Source organism: Octopus sinensis, linkage group LG3 (assembly GCF_006345805.1).
Source record: "Octopus sinensis linkage group LG3, ASM634580v1, whole genome shotgun sequence".
Taxonomy (NCBI): Eukaryota; Metazoa; Mollusca; class Cephalopoda; order Octopoda; family Octopodidae; genus Octopus; species Octopus sinensis.
In genome coordinates, this window is record NC_042999.1 from 166,669,794 (window position 1) to 166,689,630 (window position 19,837).

Below are 19,837 nucleotides of genomic sequence, written 5' to 3' on the forward strand. Positions count from 1 at the left end.
TCTTTCAGTCCACCTCCTATATCAGTGAAGACACTCTTAATATTATGCAATATGTACAAATCTACCACATCAATAACCTGGGCCCGAGTCACTTGTGCCCATAGTTTTGAAGTTTTCTAACCTGTTTTTACAAGCCCACAAGTTGTCAATCTAAAGTGACTGTTTTCGTAGCTGCTAAAATTACGTCAACATCCTTCATAGATAGAGTTCTTCATGATGAAGGATTAATAGGATTCAGTATCTATCTGCATAAATTTTGTTAGATGAATTTTTAAATCAGTCAACAGTTTCACAAGGTTTCTCTATGTGGGGAATATCCTATCTGTAATGATTTTGTTAATGTGACCTATGTCAGATTTGGATGGACTAATCAACCTAATAACAGAGTTAAAGGAGGAATTCAGTTTATGGTCTACTATAGCCCCGAGCCAACCGAAGCTCTGTGATTGAATTTGGTAGGTGGAAGTTACTGCCATGTGTGTATGTGTGCGTATAGCTGCTCAGTGCCTCTCTGAAAGAGAGAGAGAGGGTCCTTCAAGGTAATCTGAGGTTGTTTAGGTAGACTGGGTTTTGAATACCAAGTCCTCAACAATTCTGAGTCCTTCCAAGTTGATATTATCCAAGATGGAAAATAGCATAATTTTATATCCCTTATTAAGCTTCTTACATATAATATGCTTGTAGTAGTCAATATTAAAATCATTGATAAGGTTTCTGAGTTTTCTTAGGTGGGTATTTCTGTGAATTATGTTCTTCTAAAACTTTATCATACCAGGTGCTCTTCCTGTTACCAACACTCATCTATTTCTAAGCAAAGTAATATTTCTCCATGGCCAGATGTTTTACAAAGTAGATTGGAAATGAATGCCTCTGCCTGTGAGATGGTGAGACTTATGCTGTTCTTTAATTATGGAGGGAACCTGTGGAAGGAGTAAACCAAGATGTGAGACAAAGTAGTGAGAAAGGATCTTCAGACACTGGGCTTCACTGAGGAAATGACAAGGGACTGGGAGTTGTGGCAATTTAGTGTACTTAAGAAGACACGTCAAGATAAGTAAAATCCGTTATCCATACATAGAGGCATGTCGTTTGCAGGTGTTGGTGCCCTGTTAAATGCCCTCATACCATTGCTGCATGAATGTACCCATACTGGGAGCATATAAAAAGTACCCAGCTCACTCTGTAAAGTGGTTGGTGTTAAGAAGGGTCCAGCCATAGAAATCATGCCAGAACAGATCCCTGGCTGACAAGCCGTCCAACCAATGCCAGCATGGAAAATGGACATTAAATGATGATGATACAATGTCAACACTGGAGACATTTATACATGCGCACACACAGACACACAGATATATATATACATGATGAGCTCATTTCAGTTTCATCATCATCATCGTTTAACGTCCGTTCTCCATGCTAGCATGGGTTGGACGGTTCGACCGGGGATCTGGGAAGCCAGAAGGCTGCACCAGGCTCCGGTCTTATCTGGCAGTGTTTCTACAGCAGGATGCCCTTCCTAACGCCAACCACTCCGTGAGTGTAGTGGGTGCTTTTTACGTGCCACCTGCACTGGTGCCAGGCGAGGCTGGCATCGGCCACGGTTGGATTGGTGCATTTTACGTGCCGCCGGCACGGAAGCCAGTCGAGGTGGCACTGGCTTCGGCCACGATTCGGATGGTGCTTTTTACGTGCCACCGACATTCTCCCAAATCTACTCATAAGGTTTTGATCAGTGTGAGGCTGCAATAGAGGACAGTTGTCCAACGTGGTACACAGCCATACTTGCATGGCTGTGTACCACGTTGGACAACTGTTTTGTTAAAAATCTTCATTTACAAACTCAAGTCATTACTAATTACTCCCTGCTGCTTTCTCTATTGTCTCAACATTGAATTATGCATAACAAGAGAAATAACAAGAGAAATAACCTGAACATCAAGTAAAGAAAAACCAAAAAATCCAAGTTCAAAGTTATTTATTAAAATATTGACAAGCTTTAACATTCTCTTCTAAGAATTTGTCTCTATACATTTGGTCACACTCAATGCTTTAAATTACAATGTTTTTAGAAATTGGTTAAACTCAGCTGCAGAAGATTTAGCAACGGTTGTGCAAAATTCTTTATCAGTCTTAGTGACCAAAGCTTTTAATGATACATAGTTCTCTTTGCATGGATCATACTGGTTTCGTTTAAGGTGTTTCAAAAATTGATGCCGTTCCTTAATTTTGAAAAGGCGTGTTCGGAATATGCCTGGCCATTGAACTAATTGTACATGATTCAAGCCCATTTCATGATGAAGGTATTCAAATTTATTAGTGAGAAGATATTTATCTGAAAAACAACAGAACAGAAACAATAACAAAATGTGGTTAAAGAGGAAAAGATGACAAACTGTATTACTTAAAACTTTCACATAATCTATTTTAAAAAGTTTCATTAAAAGCTAAAATAAAAATGACATCAATCTTTCTGCTATAATACTGTAAACACTTTTATAAAAGTTCTTGCTCCAAACATTTTACAGCTCACCAAATTGTCATCATCGTTTAATGTCCGTTCTCCATGCTAGCATGGGTTGGACGGTTCAACTGGGGTCTGGGAAGCCAGAAGGCTGCACCAGGCCCAGTTTGATCTGGCAATGTTTCTATGGCTGGATGCCCTTCCTAATGCCAACCACTCCATGAGTGTAGTGGGTGCTTTTTACGTGCCACCGGCACAGGTGCCAGACGAGGCTGGCTAACGGCCACGATCGGATGGTGCTTTTTTTATGTGCCACCAGCACGGGGGCCAGGCGAGGCTGGCAATGGCCACGAACGGATGGTGCTTTTTACGTGCCACCGACACGAGGATTTTTACGTGCCACGGGCTCGAGGCCTTTACATGCCACCAAATATCATTATAGGCACAAAATCTGATCTGAAGCACAGCAAGAAAAAAAAAATGAAGTTAATATAATTTAATAATTACAAGTAGACCTATGAAGAGGTGGGACAACTGGTGAAGTGTGATCTTTAGATGTTGAGTATCATGGAAGCGATGACAAGTGATTGAGACCTTTGGTGATTCACTGTGCTTGAGAAGACATGTCAAGCTAAGTGGAATCATGGTCATGGCCAGTGCCAGTCACATAAAAGGCACCTGTGCTGGTGACATGTAAAAGACACCCAGTACACTCTGTGGAATGGCTGGCATTAGAAACCAAGCCAAAACAGACAGTGGAACCTGTTGCAGTGCTCCAGCTTACCAGCCCCAATCAAACTGTTTAACCCAAGCTAGCATGGAAAACAGATACTGGATGATGATGGTGATGATATATATTTTTAGTTGATATTTCAAGAGGACAAATTTAATTGTAGAAAAATATATAATTATTAATACTACACTACAGAAGAAACTTAACTGAATAAAAATCTCATTAAAAATATCAGCTGAATTAATGACAAAGGTTAAGCCTCATCTCTAAAATACCATCTTCATGTTACTAAAAATACTATAACAACACCATTCTAGAACAATATTCTTTTTGCTCAGATTAGAATATCCCCCAAATAATATCAGTAACCTCAGTAGCTCAAAGACAATACTCATATGTGTGTTGATTACTGTTGTAATCAAGTTCACTTTATCTCTCTTATGGCACTTATCAGGCCCAAATATTCTACCTGTTATATGTGCAAAGTGGCCACATGTGGCTTCTCACCTACCTTACAATGTCATTCTAAAATTAAACAACCACATCGAAATCTTGAAGCTACAAGGTAATGCAGGATTAATTCAAAGCAATGTAAATAAATAAGCATCACCGTTGACAAAAGAAATCTGAATGCTAAAGAGTTAATCTAAACTAAAGGAAATACAGCATGCCCAAATTTCCATAGTGCACTATATGATAAATTGCTCCACATCTATGTTTCCAGAGAGATCATGAACCAGCCAGAAGCATGGTATATCTGAAATATTTTATGTATCATACCAAGTTCTTTGACCGACTGCTTACATGATATAAGTTTGTTTGATCAAACAATAACCCCAGTATTAGAAAGAAAAAAAAATCATTTGTGCTTACTGGAAAAGTAAACTTTTGGAGCTAACAAAAATATTTTTTGTAGATCTGAATTTGTGAAACCAAGAAATTCTTTCATTTCAAAATGGATTGCCTGAAAAATAAAATATGATAGAAAGTGAAAATTTATGGCAAGTAAAGATAATAAATTGCATAACTATACAGGACTATATAATTTCTTAATTAGGGATAAGTTTTGGGCAAATGTAGAGGCCAGGAGTGACATAGAAACTCCTGAGTTAAAAGTCAAATATTTAGTACTCTTGTACTGTATAAAGAACAATGTTTTTATCAAGCATAAGGACAATTTTGTTATGACAGATGTCCTCAGAAAAGACACAAAGGCCATAAGTTCTTGTTTCCTATAGCTTGTAAGCCTTCAAGCCTATATAAAAGAAACACTAGTGTGACTTCAAACACTAGCTTTAAAACTCTTCTTACAAGAAATTGAATTTTAAAATTAATCTAATTTGTAATTAAAAATAATATCCATTACTTACTTTAATTGCTTTGACGTCATATGTGATAAGTTTCGGTTGTTGGCATATTACTTCTCGGATTTGATTACCTGTCAGAGAAGGAATGGATTAACAAAAGGAACCATTGAATAGAAAAACATAACAGTTTCAGAAAAAGCTACCAGACCTATATTTCATTCTAGAAGTAAAACATTACACAGAATGTCTAATTTGAATTTAAATTATTGAAAAAACATGAAATTCATCATCATCATCATTATCATCATTTAACGTCCGCTTTCCATGCTAGCATGGGTTGGACGGTTCGGCCGGGGATCTGGGAAGCCAGAAGGCTGCACCAGGCTCCAGTCTTATCTGGCAGTGTTTCTACAGCTGGATGCCCTTCCTAACGCCAACCACTCCGTGAGTGTAGTGGGTGCTTTTTACGTGCCACCTGCACTGGTGCCAGGCGAGGCTGGCATCGGCTACGGTCGGATTGGTGCATTTTACGTGACACTGGCACGGAAGCCAGTCGAGGCGGCACTGGCTTCGGATGGTGCTTTTTACGTGCCACCGACACGGAATCCAGTCGAGGCGGCGCTGGCATCGGCCACGATTCGGATAGTGCTTTTTACATATCTCCAGTCCAGGGGTCCTGGCATCTGCCGGGTGCCAGTCATAGGATTGGTTCAATTTCGATTCCGATTTCACTTGCCCCAACAGGTCTTCGCAAGCAAAGTGGGGTTGGCATAGGTGCCTGTCGTCGGATGAGGTTTGATATCAACTTTGCTTGCCTCAACAGGTCTTTGTGTCCAAGGGAGGAAAGTCATGCATAAGTGGGCTGGACTCACTTGTCCTGCCTGGTCTTCTCACGCACAGCATATTTCCAAAGGTCTCGGTCGCTGGTCATTTCCTCAGTGAGACCTAAAGTTCAAAGGTCGTGCTTCACCACCTCGTCCCAGGTTTTCCTGGGTCTACCTCTTCCACAGGTTCCCTCCACTGCTAGGGATTGCCACTTTTTCACACACCTATCTTCATCCATTCTCGCCACATGACCATACCAGCGCAATCGTCTCTCTTGCACACCACAGCTGATGCTTCTTAGGTCCAACATTTCTCTCAGGGTACTAACGCTCTGTCGTGTATGCACACTGACATTACACATCCATCGGAGCATACTGGCTTCATTCCTCACGAGCTTACGCATGTCCTCAGCAGTCACAGCCCATGTTTCACTGCCATGTAGCATGGCTGTTCGTATACATGCATCATACAGTCTGCCTTTTACTCTGAGCGAGAGGCCTTTAGTCACCAGCAGAGGTAAGAGCTCCCTAAACTTTGCCCAGGCTATTCTTATTCTAGCAGTTACACTTTCAGCACACCCACCCCGCTTACTGACTTGGTCACCTAGGTAACGGAAGTTATCAACTACTTCTAGTTTTTCCCCCTGGAAAGTGACGGAAGTTGTTTTCTGCACATTTTCAGAGGTTAATGCTCCTGAGCATCTGCCACATACAAAAACTATCCTCCCAGTTAGCCTTCCTTTGACATTGCTGCACCACTTATGTGTCCATAGCTTACACTGGGTACATCTTATAGAGTTTCTACCTACACCTTTTCTACAGATCGAGCAGGGCCATCTTCCTGAAGACATTTGTGGATTGTCTACCTTCCTACTTATTAGTACTTTGGTTTTAGCTAGGTTGACTCTAAGGCCCCTCGATTTTAATTATCCTTTATTCCATACAAGCAGGAATTATATTATATTAAAGTCTGTGTCAGTTTTAGTTAAACTTATGGCATATGAATAACTTAAAGTAACAGACAATCTATTCCTGCTTTTGATCTGGACTACAACTATATGGGATACTGCGCAGTTCCTTCAGCATTCACTTGCATTACACGAGTCAACACACTGCATCAAGTTTGCAATATATTCAACTAAAGCTGGAGCAGCAATTATATTGGAAGTGCTGGGTGTATATTCTGAAATGGTTCTGTAAGTTTTGGATATATGTACATAGGCAAATTTGGATACAAGTATACAGGCACAGGTATGATTCTGTGGTTAGGACATTGATTTTCCAACCTCAAGGTCTTAAGTTCAGTCTCACTGCATGGTACCTTGGGCAAGAGCCATCTATTAAAGTCTTGGGTTGATTAAAGCCTTGTGAGTGAATTTAGCAGACGGAAACTAAATGAAACTCATCATATATATATGATGGGCTTCAATCCCTTTTCATCTACCATATATATATATATCACCACCATGGTGGTAGCAGGGAATTGTATCAGACTGCCTGAGGAGAAGCTAGGAGACAGGTATATTTAGCCAGAGGGGAAGCAGATAAGAAAAAATTTGCCAATGTTCTGCGCCGTGAGGACCAAAGACTTGAGGTATTTCGTGTTGCAAGACAGCGTGTGAGAGAGAATCGTGATGTTGTAGGAGAGAAATGTGTCCGCATGGATGATGGTTCACTTGCGCTAAATGAGGATGCAAAGAGAGAGGTTTGGAGACACCACTATGAAAGGTTGCTCAATAAAGAAAATGAATGGGAGAAAGAGAGTCTGCCAAATGTTGACCCAACAGAGGGACCAGCTATCTGAGTTGACAGTACCTTGGTAGATAAAGCAATTAAAAGTATGAAGACAGGGAAAGCCCCAGGCCTATCAGGAATTACTGCAGAGATGCTCAAAATATCTGGTAGTGTTGGCTATAGCCTAGTCACCTGTATAGTTAACCAGGTGATACACGAAAGAGTCATACCCAATGACTGGTGTAGCAGCATAATAGTCAACTGCTACAAAGGTAAAGGTGATGCTTTAGATACAAATAATTACAGAGGTATCAAGCTGTTAGATCAGGTAATGAAGGTCATGGAGAGGGTCATAGCCCAACTAATTAGGGAGAGAGTCAGTTTGGATGAGATGCCGTTTGGGTTCATGCCAGGGAAAAGTACTACTGATGTTAAATTCCTGGTAAGACAGCTGCAGGAGAAATACCTAGCCCCTGTACCTGGCTTTCGTTGACATGGAGAAAGTTTTTGACAGGGTCCCCCGATCCCTTATCTGGTGGTCAATGAGGAAACTAGGGATAGATGAATGGTTAGTGAGAGCTGTGCGGGCCATGTATAGGGACGCTGCTAGTAAGGTGAGGGTTGGCAATGAGTACAGTGAAGAATTCCGGGTAGAGGTAGGGGTCCACCAAGGCTCAGTCCTCAGCCCCCTCCTATTTATCATAGTCCTCCAGGCAATAACGGAGGAATTCAAGACAGGATGCCCTTGGGAGCTCCTCTATGCTGATGACCTTGCTCTAATTGCTGAGTCGCTATCAGAACTGGAGGAGAAGTTTCAGGTGTGGAAACAAGGATTAGAATCGAAGGGCCTTAGAGTCAATCTAGCTAAAACCAAAGTCGTAATCAGTAGGAAGGTAGACAAATCACAAACGCCCTGCTCGATCTGTAGAAAAGGTGTAGGTAGAAACTCTATAAGATGCACCAAGTGTAAGCTATGGACACATAAGATGTGCAGCAATGTCAAAGGAAGGCTAACTAGGAAGATGGTTTTTGTATGTGGCAGATGCTCAGGAACAATAAACACTGAAAATGCTCTGAGACCAACTTCCGTCTCTTTCCAGGGTGAAAAACTAGAAATAGTTGATAGTTTCCATTACCTAGGTGACCAAGTCAGCAGCGGGGGCGGGTGTGCTGAAAGTGTAAATGCTAGAGTAAGAATAGCTTGGGCAAAGTTCAGAGAGCTCTTACCTCTGCTGGTGACAAAGGGCCTCTCACTCAAAGTAAAAGGTAGACTGTATGACACATGTGTACGAACAGCCATGCTACATGGCAGTGAAACATGAGCCATGACTGCTGAGGACATGCGTAAGCTCGCAAGAAATGAAGCCAGTATGCTCCGATGGATGTGTAATGTCAGTGTGCATACTCGGCAGAGTGTAAGTACCTTGAGAGAAAGGTTGGACCTATGAAGCATCAGATGTGGTGTGCAAGAGAGACGACTGTGCTGGTATGGTCATGTGGCGAGAATGGATGAGGATAGGTGTGTGAAAAAGTGCCACACCCTAGCGGTTGAGGGAACCTGTGGAAGAGGTAGACCCAAGAAGACCTGGGATGAGGTGGTGAAGCATGACCTACGAACATTGGGCCTCACCGAGGCAATGACTAGTGACCGGGACCGCTGGAAATATGCTGTGAGACCATAACCTTGTGGCCTATGCCAGGGGTGTAACCCGTCCACTTATGTGTGCCTTTCCTTCATTGGACACTAAACTGCTTGCGATGTTTAGTGTCAAATGGTGTTTTTTACTTTCCACCTGCACAGGAGCCAGTCCAGCGGCACTGGCAACAACCTCGCTCGAATGTTTTTTCACATGCCACCAGCACAGGTGCTAGTAATGCGACACAGGTAACAATCATGCTCGAATGGTGTTTTTAACGTGCATCGGCACAGAGGCCAGCTTGTTGCTCATGCAATGATCTCACTTGTATGGTACTCTTAGCGCTCCACTATCACAGATGCCAGTCAATGAATTTGATTTTCGATGTCTACCTCTTCCACAGGTTCCCTCAACTACTACGGTATGGCACGTTTTCACACAGCCATCCTCATCCATTCTCACCACATGACCATATCAGTGCAGTTGTCTCTCTTGCACACCACATTTTAATTAATTCAAATTAATGTACCTCATCCTAAAAAGTGGTAAAAGTTGCCATCTAGGATAATTTTAGTAACAAATCAAACATGTAAGATGCATTAAGAATTTCAATTTTAGTGTTTATCCATAATGTTATTGCTTTTACACCTGTTAATTAAATTTATCTGCCCATAAAAGTGAAATTTACTCAACACAATCAGCTAAAATTACATAACAACAAGAGCACTCAAAGAGCACAAACCTCCGCCAAACCAACATCAATGTCCTCTCAATGATTAGCTGGAGGTGATTTTTAAAATGAGAATATCTGAAATAAACTCAACTGCTCTCACAAACGAGAATACTAAAAATGAACCTGACCGCTCTCAAAAATAAAGTAAAAAAACTGGAAAAAATAATCCAGAATCCTTGTCCAGTACTGGATCAATCCCCAAATCTAATCAGTTTGTGCCAGTCAACATCCCTGAAAGTAAGTAGTCCCAGACCTGAGACTGAGGCAGATGTTCATGTCGGGGTAACACAACTGGTCCACTAAATGGCCAATGTGATACGGAAACAGTTGTTTACAAGGCAGAAGTAACAGCAACAAGACCCAATGGACAATCGAGTGAGCGGATATATGTGGGGGCAACGGAAGGCTCCTTCAGAACCTGCTTTAATAACCACTAGTCCTCATTCACCATCCCAGAGAGCTGTAACAGCACAACCCTAGCCAAGCATGCCTGGGCTTGGAAGGAAAGTGCCCTAGAGTACAGCATAAAGGGGAAGATCCTTGAGAGATGCAAGTACTTCAATAGTAGCAGGAAGTGCAAATTATACCTGACTGAGAAGAGAGCGATTTTAAAAGGTACCCAATGCCTGGATGTTTGCCTAAATAGCAGCAGTGAGGTATTTAATCCTTGCCTGCATGAAAGGAAGTACATTCTATCGTACCTGAGTGCCCCATCATGACTATAACCACAGGTCCCCTGCCTCGACCTTCCACCAATGCCCTTGGGCCCGGTAAAAAGAGTTTGACCAAGACACACCAATGCACTCATGTACACTCCTATAAGGTGGACATCATGCATATAACTATCCCCCACCACCCCAACACAATCCCTCACAAATTGATAGTTTGGTTGATACAGTGAGATAGAAATATACGTGGATTGATAAATAGACAGGTGGACAGATCGATAGGTGGATAGATAGGCTAGACAGATTAAGGCATAGATGAGAGTATCAAAGAAATCCAATATTTAGAAGGAATACATTGTTTAAAACAAAGTAGGCATTGATGTATTTTGCTCTTCAGAGGAAAATCTGAAGAACTTCATTAACTGAAATGAATTTTTTTGAGCCATTGCTATTGAAGTTGAATGCTGAGTAACTGTTAGCTCACTATGCTGTGGATATCTTCAACATAACATCATAGTGGCAATATCATGGTTTGGGGCTACATATATGGAAAAAGGATTGTTCCCTTTTTGTGATCAAAGGTTTCATGAACAAAAGATCTTACAGTCGACTATGTTTTCCGATGACAAAAGTCATTTAGGCCAGTCGTCAATTTTTGCTGCATGACACTCTAAAGTAATACCCCTGGAATAATCAAGGAATTCATTAAAAGCAGGAACATCTAAGTACTGTGGTGCCCAGAACAATTCCTGGATGGAAATCTAATAGAAAACCTACGAAAATGAGTTGATATGAATAGGAAATCCATGAAATAGGACTGAGTTTTATGATTATATAACCAGTCTGTTTTGACTTGGTTTCTACAGCTGGATGCCCTTCCTAATGCCAACCAGTTTACAGAATATACTGGGTGCTTATGGCACCATCACCAGTGCTTTTTACGTGGCACTTGTCACCAAATGCTTTTTACGTGACCCCAGCACCAGAGCTTTTTGCATAGCTTATTAAATGTAGGATTATTGTAACTTTTACCACCACCACCATAATAATAATAATAATGGTTTCAAATTTTGGCACAAGGCCAGCATTTTCGAGGAAGGGTAAGTCGATTACATAGACCCCAGTGGGGTGGAATTTGAACTCAGAACGTAAAGATGGATGAAATATCATAATAATAGTCTTTTCTGAAATTTCAGGGAAGGGGGCTTAATGACATCGACCCCAGTGCTCAACTGGTACTTATTTTATTGACCTTGAAGGCAAAGTCAACCTTGGAAGAATTTGAACTCAGACCATAAATACAGACAAAATGCTAAGCAGTATTTTATCTGGCATGTTAACAATTCTGTTGGCTGTCCAATAATAACTTTTTCTGCTCTAGGCACAGGGGAGGAGGTAAATTGACTGGTACTTTGTTGCTGACGATATGTGCATCTCTGGTCATGAGCAGAAGTAGTGAAGGAGCATCATAGCCATGTGTCGAGAGGAACTCTTTGGGGTTTCAATAATTCACCTTTGGAAATATGGGTGTTTCATTCAATATCCTTAAACAACTCTTATTCAGAGACCTTTTGAGTGGGATCAGCTACTTGACCTAAAGAAAATTCCAACTGGGCCCACCTGCAAGGTCATGTGTTGCTTATCTTGATACGAATTCACCATGTTGCGCACATATGGTTATGATGCATGTGCCTGGTGTACCCTTATCAGATGGGTAGTCATGATGGGTATATTGGGCTTCGTATATTTGTACCCCTGTGTCACTTTGATGGCATGCCCTGCTCCCACACTCAATGATGACAATAATAATAATAATCTTTTCTTTATTAATCACTGAAGGTTCATATAAAAGATTGAGGATGGTACAAGACAATGCAAAACAAGTGGAATTAGAATGTGTAAACAAAGGAAAATGATAAAAGTTATTAACAAGTAAAAACTTCAAAAGAGGGAAACCCCACAAAACCACAATCATCCTGATCTCTAGGGCAAGTGCTCTCTCCTCTTCTTCTAACCTTGATCTAGTCTTATGCTTAGAGTAGGCCCATTCACTTGGGCTATTCATACTACATTCACCCACCTTTTGATAAAATTGCTGGGAGGCAACCCTTCCCTCTCTATACTCACTTTCCTTTTCAATTGGAACTTGAAAAAGTCGAGGGTTTGGCCGAAGAGGAAAGTGTTTGTCTTCAGCCTATTCAATTTGGTTCACCATAAAACCCCTTTCGCTAAGGCTACCAGACAAAGTAACACTGCTTGCCCTTCTCGGTCAAAGAAAGGTGGCAGGGCAATCTTCACAATGGACTCAGCTGAGAGCCAGATCTGTCCTACACGTGACAGCAAGTGTTTGACATAAAGGCTCAGCTGACAGCACTTCCATGTCTAGAGTTTACCCCGAACTGGCCAGGTCAGGGATTTCTAGAAGTTATCCATAGGCCCCAGCTCAAAAATCCTCCAGAACAAACCAGCCAGCTCATTGTCGTTGATGTCCAGAGTTTCCCCAAGAATGCTGACACACTTGCCTGCCACTAATCCTCTATAGAAAGCCTGAGTAGAATTGCCAGTGGCTGCATTGCCTGACTGATAGGTGGCTGAACACCTGGCAACATTCTGGGTGCTAGGTGCCTCGCTTTGGTTTACACTTGATCCAGGACCACAGCTCTGACAAAGAGACAAGCTGTGGGAAGCTCTCTGACAAAAGGCAACCACCGTTCAGGAATCTCTGGAGATGTTGCAGCCTCAGCACATGTCTCTGCATCAACAGTGTGCCCAACCCTCTGTTCAGCAAGTGTTGACAGCAAATGGAGTGCCTGACCAGTGGAATACACACTCCAGTCTGGTCAGACGTAAACTGGGGCAAGGCATGACAGTCAGATATATGATGGAGGTGATGTGTGCATTTACCACCTCTGCCTGGCTTTTCAGGGATAACTTTCTCTTGGCCCTTTTCTGGGTGAGATTGACCACCCTGCTCATCACCTTGTCCCAGTTCTTTGCCATCTGGAGATCTGGACTGAAGTAGACCCTGAGAAATTTATCTGGTCTTTCTGCCGAGCGTCCTGTGACCTTATTGGATGGCATGGACCTGCCTCTCCTGGTGCTGAGCTACAGACCCACTGACTTTTCCTCATTAATTTTTGCCCCTGTCACCACCTCATATTCTTTTAGAGCAGTGCAGACCAGGTCTTTGTGCTTGCTGTCTGACACAGTTCTCTCATGTCCTAGTTCATGTGAGATGCCTCTTAACACCTCCAATTTCCACAGTAGTGGCTCTAAAGCCAGTTCATACAGAAGAGATGAGAGTGGGCATCCTTGACGGAGCGAACACGTGATGTTCATTCATCTGAACTACCAAGCAAATGTTGCTGTACAAAAGCTATCCAGCCATGGAAAATGGGACCGAAACTGGCCGCCGTGAGGACAGCAGCCAAGTATTGGTGGTTGACCCTATTGAAGCTTTTAGATTGATCCAAATTGATCAAAGTCCCATCCAATAATAATGATTTCAAATTTTGGCACAAGGCCAACAACTTCAGGGGAGAGGGTAATTCAATTACATCGACCCTAGTTTTCAGCTGGTACTTATTTTATTGACCCTGAAAAGATGAAAGGCAAAGTCGACCTCAGTAGCATTTGGACTCAGAACATAGAGACGAAATGCTCCCAAGCATTTTTCCCCAGATGCTAATGATTCTGCCAGCTCACTGCATTAATAATAATAAAAAATATTAATAATAATGATAAAAAATTAAACATCAGCATCTCATAAATTCATAGATACCTGCTAGCTTGAAAAAATTTTGATAGTATCCAAGTTTGCCATCCAAGGCAGAAACTGACATCAAAAGAAATCGAGGAGCAATGGTAATTATGCGCCCAATTCCATCAAAAGAAAAGTTTTTTGATTGCAAATAACTGATGTTAGCTTCAAGGCTGTTCACATCAATCTGCAATATAATAAAAACATCAAAGTAAAACAAATATTAAATGAATATGTATACACACACACACACACGGTCATTCCAAACATAATCAGAAAACACGACGATCACCTCAGATTTCTTTCAAACTAAGTAGATATATTACTTCTTTTCTAATGTCTAAGTCATGCCAAATCTCAGATTTCCAGGTCCTCTGATATCTGAGATATACCCCATCCCCTGGAATTTTAGGGCTTTATGCTAATTTTTGATACTAACAGGTCTAAAAAATAACTCCTATTTGTCTTGCTGACTTGCGGAAGTTCATGGTTCTGTCATCATCATCATCGTTTAGCATCCGTTTTCCATGCTAGCATGGGTTGGACGGTTCAACTGGGGTCTGTGAAGCCAGAAGGCTCATCAGGCCTAGTCAGATCTGGCAGTGTTTCTACGGCTGGATGCCCTTCCTAACGCCAACCACTCCGTGAGTGTAGTGGGTGCTTTTTACGTGCCACCCGCACAGGTGCCAGAGCTGGCAAACGGTCACGAACGGATGGTGCTTTTTATGTGCCACCGGCAAGGGGGCCAGGCGAGGCTGGCAACGGACACGAACGGATGGTGCTTTTTACGTGCCACCGGCACGAGGCCAGACGGGACGACGCTGGCAATTGTCACGAACGGATGGTTTTCTTACCTGCCACTGGCACTGGTAACACATCTGCAATTTCCATTGATCAATTTCGATTCTGATCCTCACTTGCCTCAACAGGTCTTCACAAGTAGAGTTTTGTGTCCCAAGAAGGGAAGGTATGCATACGTAGGCTGGCTCCATCCCATGTAGAAGGCCATGGGTTATGAACTCACTTGTCCTGCCGGGTCTTCTCGCGCACAGCACACTTCCAGAGGTCTCGGTCTCAAGTCATTTCCTCAGTGAGACCTAAAGTTCGAAGGTTGTGCCTTCACCACCTCGTCCCAGGTTTTCCTGGGTCTGCCTCTTCCGCAGGTTCCCTCAACCGCTAGGGTGTGACACTTTTTCACACAACTATCTTCATCCATTCTCGCCACATGCCCATACCAGTGCAAACGTCTCTCTTGCACACCACAACTGATGCTTCTTAGGTCCAGCTTTTCTCTCAAGGTACTTACACTCTGCCGAGTATGACTACTGACATTACACATACATCGGAGCATACTGGCTTCATTTCTTGCGAGCTTACGCATATCCTCAGCAGTCACAACCCATGTTTCACTGCCATGTAGCATGGCTGTTCGTACACATGCATCATACAGTCTGCCTTTTACTCTGTGTGAGAGGCCTTTTGTCACCAGCAGAGGTAAGAGCTCTCTGAACTTTGCCCAAGCTATTCTTACTCTAGCAGTTACACTTTCAGCACACCCGCCCCCGCTGCTGACTTGGTCACCTAGGTAACGGAAACTATCAACTATTTCTAGTTTTTCTCCCTGGAAAGAGACGGAAGTTGGTCTCAGAGCATTTTCAGTGTTTATTGTTCCTGAGCATCTGCCACATACAAAAACCATCTTCCTAGTTAGCCTTCCTTTGACATTGCTGCATCTCTTATGTGTCCATAGCTTACACTTGGTGCATCTTATAGAGTTTCTACCTACACCTTTTCTACAGATCGAGCAGGGCCATCTACCTGAAGGCGTTTGTGATTTGTCTACCTTCCTACTGATTACGACTTTGGTTTTAGCTAGATTGACTCTAAGGCCCTTCGATTCTAATCCTTGTTTCCACACCTGAAACTTCTCCTCCAGTTCTGATAGCGACTCAGCAATTAGAGCAAGGTCATCAGCATAGAGGAGCTCCCAAGGGCATCCTGTCTTGAATTCCTCCGTTATTGCCTGGAGGACTATGATAAATAGGAGGGGGCTGAGGACTGAGCCTTGGTGGACCCCTACCTCTACCTGGAATTCTTCACTGTACTCGTTGCCAACCTTCACCTTACTTAGTGTCCCTGTACATGGCTTGCACAGCTCTCACTAACCATTCATCTATCCCTAGTTTCCTCATTGACCACCAGATAAGGGATCGGGGGACCCTGTCGAAGGCTTTCTCCATGTCAGCAAAAGCCAGGTACAGGGGCTTATCTTTGGCTAGGTATTTCTCCTGCAGCTGCCTTACCAGGAATATAGCATCAGTGGTACTTTTCCCTGGCACAAACCCAAACTGCATCTCATCTAAACTAACTCTCTCTCTAATTAGTTACATCTCTTTTACTTGTTTCAGGCATTTGACTGCGGCCATGCTGGTGCACCGCCTTTAATCGAGCAACTTGATTTGTAAGCCCAGTACTTATTCTATCGGTCTCTTTTGCTGAACCACTAAGTAACGGGGACATAAACACACCAGCATCGGTTGTCAAGCAATGCTAGGGGGACAAACACACACACGCATAGATATATATATATATATATGACGGGCTTCTTTTAGTTTTCGTCTACCAAATCCACTCACAAGGCTTTGGTCGGCCCGAGGCTATAGTAGAAGACACTTGCCTAAGGTGTCACGCAGTGGGACTGAACCCGGAACCATGTGGTTGGTAAACAAGCTACTTACCACACAGCCACTCCTGCGCCTTGTGGATATTAAAAGTGAAAATTATATTTCAATCATTAAAACTTATTTTACAAAAGACAGACAGCTATGAAATTTGCTCATCATTTCTATGGACTGTTGACATTCTGTGTATAAACTTTTGTTTTAGTGAATATATGAGAAGTCAAGTTATAGAAATTTAAATAAAAAGTATCTGAAATGGAAGTTCACTGCAGGTGTACCTACTTGACAAACCAGGTTCAAGGTTCATCCTAAAATCTTGTGGTCAGTTTACATTAAATGTAACATGTAGGACAAGAAGCTATCAAATAATCCAATAATCAAGTCAATACGAAAAATATGCAAGGGGTCATGAATACTTTTGCAGACCTTCTTCATGCCAAAATTAACAAGCCTTCTGCTCCAGAATATTCGGTTCTGGGAATCCTATCTTTCTTCAGATGATGTGAAAAGATAAAACCCTTCTGTAACCAGCAGTCACATGGGGAGTGAATGCAAAACTGCTCACAATGGGTTAAACATGCTGAAAGATCAAGAAGGGAGTAAGTAAAGGACTAAAGAGTGAGAGGTGATAAGCAATAGGGGTAGGGCTAAAAGTCGTGAATAGTGAACACAGGAGGCGTGGTCAATGATAATTATGAATGGTGGGAAGATAAGAATGAGGGAAAAATGTTAATAAAAGTGGTTCAAAAGGAGAAAAGAAAGAAAAAAAAACTCCCCAAAACTCAGTTTCCAAAATAATATCACACAATTAACTTCCATGGGACATACATACTTGGTAAGTCCACTCAACTAGCAAATATGAGTAGTACCTGTATTTCAAAGGGTCAGCCTTAACACATTGTATGACATGCTGAATCTCCCTGAGAAGCATGTTAAGGGCATGCAAGGCGGCGAGCTGGCAGAAACGTTAGCACGCCGGGCGAAATGCTTAACGGTATTTCGTCTGCGTTACGTTGTGAGTTCAAATTCCGCCGAGGTCGACTTTGCCTTTCATCCTTTCGGGGTCGATAAATTAAGTACCAGTTACGAACTGGGGTCGATATAATCGACTTAATCCCTTTGTCTGTCCTTGTTTGTTCCCTCTGTGTTTAGCCCCTTGTGGCTAATAAAGAAACAGGTTTGCTGGTCTGTGAAGTACTCAGCCACTTGCACATTAATTTCACAAGCAGGGGCAGTTCTGTTTATCACATCAACTGGAACTCCAATGTTGTAACCGACAGAGTGCCATTGTATATACATACATACTTACATATACACACACTGTTTATGTAAAATAGTATCAGAATGTTTGTCAAAACAAGAATCATTTAAATATAATGGTCTCAGTATTCATCATCATCATCGTTTAACGTCCGTTCTCCATGCTAGCAAGGGTTGGACGGTTCGACCGGGGATCTGGGAAGCCAGAAGGCTGCACCAGGCTCCGGTCTTATCTGGCAATGTTTCTACAGCTGGATGCCAATATTTTATATAAATATTCACCCCCTTGACCATACCTTCAAAAATGATTCTCTCGGTAAGCAAAAGGAACCTAAAAATAGATGTGAGTGAAAAGTGTCATATATTCATTAGTGACGAGAAATACTAAATAAAAATTTATGAACCTTAGAATAAATAAATAAATTTTAAAACATCAGTTATGTTGGTTGCCTGTAGGAAGGTACATAACTCTGCCTGTCTCTGCCCCTGGACATCTTTCTCAAATTGTGTGGTCACAGCAGGAAAAGATTAATCATGTCATAAGTTAAATCACTCTACTCAATATAACAGTAAAAAAAACCCCAGACAAGCAAAGATTACAGAATCCATTACACTCCAGGCTATTATACATGACAAGAAACCACAATAATGAAGAACAAAAAGAAAATGGTTTAACAAGGAGGTGAATTTATGCTAGGTGTTAACAGGATAAAGTATAATAGAAAGAAGAAGAAGGAGTTGGTTGAAGTAGAGGAGATAGTTATGGCTATAATGCATTATATAAGGGTAGGTGGGAGTAATTGGAATGAAACAGGTCAGAGAAATAAACATAGTAGTGAGAGAGTACAGAAGGTGAATAGAAGAGAGTGTGGAGAGAGGAAGATCAAGGAAGGGGGTTAGTAAAGGGGTGAAGAGTGAGAGATGACTAGCATTAGAGATAGGGGTAAAAGTAATAGAGAACACAGGGGAAGAAGGAGTGGTCAACGGCAAATATGAATGGTGGGAAGATGATAACAAATGTCAATAGAAGTGGTTCAAAGGAAAGGAAGTGATGACAAGCAGTCCAAGAGCAGCAGAATAATACAATAAATAAAAATTGAATAAGCACTGGACACAGCCTCTTCTAACAGGAAAAAAAAAAAAAATGCTGCATGCATCGTAAAACAGACAAAGCTCAATCGCTTTTAATATTTACCTGAAAAAGTAGAGGATTTTTTGTGATACAATTTCCCAAATCTTTTTCTGAAACGCCATTGCTCATTAAAAAATTCAAATACGGTTGAATATTTGAATCAAAGTCTTGCTTAAGAATATGATCTGAAGCGCCTTTCACTTTTTCAACATGTGAAAGATCAACACCCAGCTGTACGAGTCGCTGTAATGTTTTTGATTCCTTCACATAAAATGCAAGATTATAAACTGGTTCTTCTCTAATGAACATGGGTCTATAAACAGTGCTAGGTTTGGTAACACTGGGTAATTTAGCATCAGGTTGTTCTGTATCAGATTCTTTGTCGATACTTGAGTCATTTGGATAGTGTTCAACAGTTGTTTCATTCTGGGGAAGACTAGATTTTTCAGGAGGTTTTAATACATTTCTCTGTTTTTCAAAAAAGTCAGTTGTTTTACTGAGATTCTTTTGTTCATCAATTTCTGTTGCAGCAGCAGCCAGTGTTGAAGACTGCTTTCCATCAGGAAAATGGCCTTTGTCATAAATAAGTGGAGCGGAATGAGGAAAGTTTTGAAGTTTCTTTTCTGCAGCTGTTTCTATAAATGATTTGAAGTATTCATAATTATTTGAAGACAACTGGTTACTGTTTTCATCTTCAACAGGCTTACTGTTCTCATATTTGCCAGTATTGACCTCTGCAGTTTTTTGATGACAATAACGACAAACTAAGGATAGGCATTCTTTTGCTCGGACATGTTGAAGAGAGGATAACAAAAGGGTTTGGTGTTGTCTGAACGTCTGTAGAAAAGGCTTTAAAAGCATTATTTCATTTCTGTAAAAGAAAATGGACAAATTTTTTGAAGATGTT

General features: G+C 41.6%; 1 protein-coding gene across 2 annotated transcripts in view; it reads right to left on the bottom strand.

Annotated features, from left to right (window-relative positions):
* The window catches only part of LOC115209916 (transcription termination factor 3, mitochondrial), a 38,771-nt gene that overhangs the window by 16,700 nt on the left and 2,234 nt on the right, over positions 1-19,837 (bottom strand). Inside the window, exons 2-6 of one of the 2 annotated variants that reach the window (XM_029778518.2) lie at positions 18,994-19,801; positions 13,879-14,044; positions 4,565-4,632; positions 4,068-4,158; positions 1,959-2,332 (exon numbers count right to left, since the gene is read on the bottom strand). In XM_029778518.2, the coding sequence (XP_029634378.1) occupies positions 2,055-2,332; positions 4,068-4,158; positions 4,565-4,632; positions 13,879-14,044; positions 18,994-19,791 (1,401 nt within the window). In that variant the 5' untranslated portion in view covers positions 19,792-19,801 and the 3' untranslated portion in view covers positions 1,959-2,054. Of the gene's footprint in view, positions 1-1,958; positions 2,333-4,067; positions 4,159-4,564; positions 4,633-13,878; positions 14,045-18,993; positions 19,802-19,837 lie in introns of those variants that run through there. The other variant, XM_036501605.1, reaches the window with a different exon arrangement.